The sequence below is a fragment of the Sinocyclocheilus anshuiensis genome, unplaced genomic scaffold (assembly GCF_001515605.1).
Source record: "Sinocyclocheilus anshuiensis isolate Anshui unplaced genomic scaffold, SAMN03320099.WGS_v1.1 scaffold2083, whole genome shotgun sequence".
Taxonomy (NCBI): Eukaryota; Metazoa; Chordata; class Actinopteri; order Cypriniformes; family Cyprinidae; genus Sinocyclocheilus; species Sinocyclocheilus anshuiensis.
In genome coordinates this window covers 126,806-130,403 of record NW_015536601.1, presented here as the reverse complement: position 1 = coordinate 130,403, position 3,598 = coordinate 126,806, and the positions used below count along the sequence as shown (strand labels likewise).

The 3,598-nt window shown below is 36.7% G+C and overlaps 1 protein-coding gene across 1 annotated transcript in view; it reads right to left on the bottom strand.

The window, feature by feature from the left end:
• The window catches only part of rnf123 (ring finger protein 123), a 174,329-nt gene that overhangs the window by 129,247 nt on the left and 41,484 nt on the right, over positions 1-3,598 (bottom strand). The window contains exons 23-24 of the mRNA XM_016506503.1: positions 2,814-3,006; positions 354-499 (exon numbers count right to left, since the gene is read on the bottom strand). Of these exons, the coding sequence (XP_016361989.1) occupies positions 354-499; positions 2,814-3,006 (339 nt within the window). The remainder of the gene's footprint in view (positions 1-353; positions 500-2,813; positions 3,007-3,598) is intronic.

Here is a 3,598-nt window from a genome sequence, read left to right as displayed (position 1 = left end):
TTGTTTGTGTGTGTGTGTGTGTGTGTGTATGTGTGTGTATATATATATATATATATATATATATTAGTAGAAATTAACTTTGTTTCATTTTGAACAACAGGTTATTTTAAAATATTTGTCTGATAACTAATATACACTAATTAATTATGCTTATATATTTGCTTCTTGACACTGTATTAATAAACTAGAGCAAAACTATTTTTATATACATTTTGAAAATGAGATGCGATTGATGTGTGACGCTCACAAACCCGTTCGAATGACACAAAGGCAAAAGCACTACGACAGGCATCATCAGATGTCAATAACACAGCTCGGCCCTCAGGCAGTGAGCAGGTCTCTCAGAGCTGTACCTTGCCAAGCTGCTGATGAACGCTCAGATTGTACATCATCACAACCCCATCCAGAATCTCCAGCAGGGACTTCTCTGTGATTGGCTGGTCCGGCTCGTCTAACGGTCGCCCCAGCAACAGCCCATCGTTACCATGGCTTCCCTCGACTGGAGATGGCAGAGGGGAGAAGGGGAGAGGGGGAGAAAGAAAAGAGGTTAAAAACACATCATATTCCCCTGGAGTTCAGTGATAGATTTATTCTTTTTTGAGATGCTCATCACTAAGCTAATTGGTTTCCACCTCATTTCCTGTGAAGCTGTGGCTTGATATTGTCGTGCACTGCAAAAATGCTTTTTTTGAATCAGTATTTAAGTCATGTTGTCCTGTAAAAAATATCTAAACATCTTTCAAACAACATATGTTTGCTTAAGATATTAAGATATATTACTGGAGGAATGCGTTTATATTCTCTGAATATATCTGGAATTACATAAATTTTTCTTACCTCATTGGCAAACAGTTTTTTAAGCATAAACCTCATGAAAATATATTAGATTTATGATTAAAACAAGAAAAAACACTGCCAATGGGGGAGGAAGTACTGAGATCGATAAACGCTTCCGCAGTAAAAAGCGAGCGCATGCACATGAGTGCCTTTCGCACCGCGGGAACTTTTTCATAGTACCAGAACTAATTGTGGAACTACCCACTTTTTGGCGTTTTCGCACCGCCGGAACTGGGTGCGATTTTAGTACCGGACTGCCTTTTTCGAGAACCAAATTAGGTCCTACTCCGGAGCAGGGTCTAACCAGCACAACTGGTACTAATCGTGACGTAAGTAGACATAGATTGGCCAAACGCGTATGAAAACGCCCTCACCCACCATGATTTAAAACGCCGTGTAAACATACTGTAAACATTGTGTCAACTTATTTCGCAAGTATGGAGAACAGCGATAGATGGACGGACGCTGAAGTGCAGGCACTTGTAGCAAATGTAGCACTGCCAGTTGTCGTTGGAGATTCTTAGTCCTCCTTTCCGTTCTTTCAATCGCTTTACGTATATGTCGACTTTCCATGTCCATTATTGTGAAACCCGCGAGACACAACAAACACACAGCTCCGATCACAGCGTCCTCCATCCTCCTGTTGTTAACGTTCTTCTTTGTTTCTGTTGAACGCCGCTCACAAATGACGTCGCTGTCGACCGGCTTACATCACTTCCTAGTACACACTCTCGGTGCGAATGCAACCCTTCAAATAGTACTGGGGAATAGTTCGCGCAAAATCGTCCCAGTACTTTAGTACTGTACATTTAGTTCTGGAACTAAAGCGGAGCGAAAGGCCCTATGGTTGCCAGATTGCAAAAATAAGCAAAACACCGGGCAGAAAATGTATTCTTTTAACAGAGAAGCTCTGATTTGCGGATTTGAACTCTTGATATCTGGCAACCGCGCACATGAAAGCTCACGTAGTAGAGGTGTGTACAGCAGTCCACAATAATATTTTTTCTCCTTTTTTTTAAGGAAAATAAAAAGAGATTTTTATATAGTTTTAATTTTTTTAAATACATTTTAGTCTCGTCTTTTATCGTCAACGATATTGCATGTTGATATAGTCACAGTTATCGTTTATGGACCTTATATTCGTCTCGTCATTGACACGTTTTTAGTCATGGAAAAAAGCTCGTCACCGAACATTTTTCGTCATAGTTTTCGTCAAAGCAACAGAATGCGATTATTTTAAAGCGGGGGGGGCGGGGCGATTCTTTTCTATACCGACTGTGTAGTCTCTGAAAAGTCTTAAGAACTCAATTTTGCTTCAAGTAAAAGAATTCAAATTTGTTTTCAGAAAAAATAAAATAAAATACTTAGATATTACAAGTATTGGGCATCTGCAAAAAAAAAAACTACTTAATAAATGATCAGGCATTTAAATTCTTTGAAAACAAATCTCAGTGTATGTACATGAGAAGTAAAACATTATTTTAAATACTGTTTTCATAGAACATATTTTCAAGTAATTTTTTTCCAACTGATTGGCATTTTCCCCATTGATTAACAAAATATGTCCATTTTGTTCGATTTATGCTTAAAACAAGAAAAAGAATAAATAAATAAATAGCCACTTGGATAAGGAAAAAAGTCAATATAAATTTTGCTTCAAAGAGCATTATTTCCATTTGTTTTCAGAGAAAATTTATATTTAGATATTTTATATATTTTCAGGTGTTGGGAATCTGCTAAATAAATAAAATAGTATTTAAAATAGTACTATAAAATGAAATTCAAAATTTGTAAAAAATAAAATGATATATAGAAAATTATAAATATTATAAATTATGAATATGTTTTATTAATTTCTTATGTATTATTATTATTGCTGTTATCCTTAATGATGCATAGCCTTGTACTTTATGAGCAGCGTTGCTGTATAAAAATAAGTTAGTTAATAAATAAAATAAGTTAGTTGCTGGACTCACTGTCTTCCTCGGTCCTCTGCTCCACGGCGAGGGTCCGGACTTTGACCTTCTCCGGCGGGGCGAGGGGTCGTCGAGGGGTCATGAGGCTGACGGCGGCGGTGCTCAGGAAGCGGTTGGCTCTGCCCAGCGTCGGGGAACTCAACCAGCTGGGACGGGCCAAAGCGCCACCCATGGCCACAGCGCCAGACGGTCTCTGCAGCTCCCAAACACACAACATCATTCATCTTCAGCATCTAGACTCACAGCTGCATGACTTTCAGCATAACGTCCTCAGCACGAGAACTAGACCAGCTCCACAAAACAAAGTGCTCTACACCAGACGTCCCCAATGAGATTGAGCTAAAGCCAAAATCAAGGTCACTTATAATGGAAGCAAACGGGGCCAGTTTTTGGAGAATTTAAAAGAAATGTGAAGCTTGTAATTTCATAAAATCACTCAAGAAGAGGGTCACTTCAGGGTTTTAGGCATTATGTTGTCATGGCAACAAAGTAAAACTGTAAAAAAAAAATGTACACAAAAAAGGTTAAGCCATTTTTTCCACATTAAAATCATATTGAGAATAAACAAAAAAAAACAAATAATAAGCCATTTAAATATTACAGTATTATAAAAAATGCAACATGAAAATTTTATTAAATACATTTTATTATTAATAAAATAATAAAATGTATTTAATAAAATATGATACATAAAAAACATTTTAAAAATCATTAAGTATTATCACTAATTAAACCATTAATTAAAAATCACTATTATTATTTCTATCTAAAAAAATAGCAAATGA